Source organism: Crocuta crocuta, unplaced genomic scaffold, assembly GCF_008692635.1.
Source record: "Crocuta crocuta isolate KB4526 unplaced genomic scaffold, BGI_CrCroc_1.0 scaffold620, whole genome shotgun sequence".
Taxonomy (NCBI): domain Eukaryota; kingdom Metazoa; phylum Chordata; class Mammalia; order Carnivora; family Hyaenidae; genus Crocuta; species Crocuta crocuta.
Window position 1 is genome coordinate 347,410 of NW_027527402.1, and position 1,175 is coordinate 348,584.

At 51.1% G+C, this 1,175-nt stretch overlaps 1 protein-coding gene across 1 annotated transcript in view; it reads right to left on the bottom strand.

Annotated features, from left to right (window-relative positions):
* ACP6 (acid phosphatase 6, lysophosphatidic) overlaps positions 1-1,175 on the bottom strand; it is a 19,663-nt gene that overhangs the window by 3,591 nt on the left and 14,897 nt on the right. Inside the window, exon 9 of the mRNA XM_077753433.1 lies at positions 1,063-1,158. Coding sequence (XP_077609559.1) covers positions 1,063-1,158 — 96 coding nt within the window. The remainder of the gene's footprint in view (positions 1-1,062; positions 1,159-1,175) is intronic.

Sequence of the window (1,175 nt, forward strand, 5' to 3'; positions counted from 1 at the left end):
GGCAAACCATGAGAGACTCTTGAATGCTGAGAACAAACTGAGGACTGATGGGTGTGGGGGGAGGGAGATGGGCACGGAGGAGGGCACTTGTGGGGATGAGCACTGAGTGTTATATGGAAACCAACTTGACAATAAACTATTTGTAAGAAAAAAAAGAAAAAAACCAAACTATTAAAAAACATGAAACAAAAAATAAATAAATGAAAAAAAATAAAGAAGGCAGCCTGTAACAGTGCTTCTCCCACGGTAGGAGCGTGGGACTCCCGCGGATCTTGCTAAAATGCAGATCCTGGGGCGCCTGGGTGGCTTAGTCGGTTAAACGTCAGACTTTCGCTTAGGTCATGATCTCGCGATTCGTGGCTTCAAGCCCCGCGTCGGGCTCTTGCTGACTGCCAGCTCGGAGCCTGGAGCCTGTTTCAGAGTCTGTATCTCCCTCTCTCTCTGCCCCTCCCCTGCTCACGCTGTCTCTCTCTCCTAGAAATAAATAAAAATATTAAAAAAAAATATTTAAAATGCAGATCCTGATTCAGTAGGTCAGCCAAAATCTAATGAGCTCCCCAGCAGTGGTGGACGTCCCTCCCGGAGATCACGCTCTGCGCAGCAGGTGCCCAGGACACATGACGTTCCCAGTCTGTGCCCCCAGCCGGGTTCCGGGCACCACGGAAGTGGTGACAGAGGTTCAGGCGCTGCTTCCGACGTTCAGAAATGCCTAGCGGGTATCATACCCTTCTATACACTCCCGTGAAGGTGTTCAAACTAAACTGTCTACCAAGCAATCATGTCAGCATGATATTATCATTAGCTAATCTTTCACACATGTTTAATTATAAAAAAAAAAAAAGGAAAAATAAATTTAGTGTTCCTTCTTGCTAACATGACATTTTCAAGCCATGGTAGGACCAGTGCAGCAGGAAGAATGGTGACAGTGTTTGGGACTCCGGGCCTCGTACAGAACTGCCTCCTGTCCCCAACAGCCTGGTTCTTGCCCCGCCTAAAACCTGGGGCCTCCCCTCCCCCTTGCAGCCAGAGGCCTGTCCTGCCCTCGGCTGCCGTGGCTGGTACCTGGTTTGGCCGGGCGGGGTGGCAGGGTCCACGACCTTCAGCAGGTTGCTCTCCAGGATGTGGAGGAACGGGCCCACCGCCATCTGAAGGCTTTCCCTGTGGCGGGGGGGCGG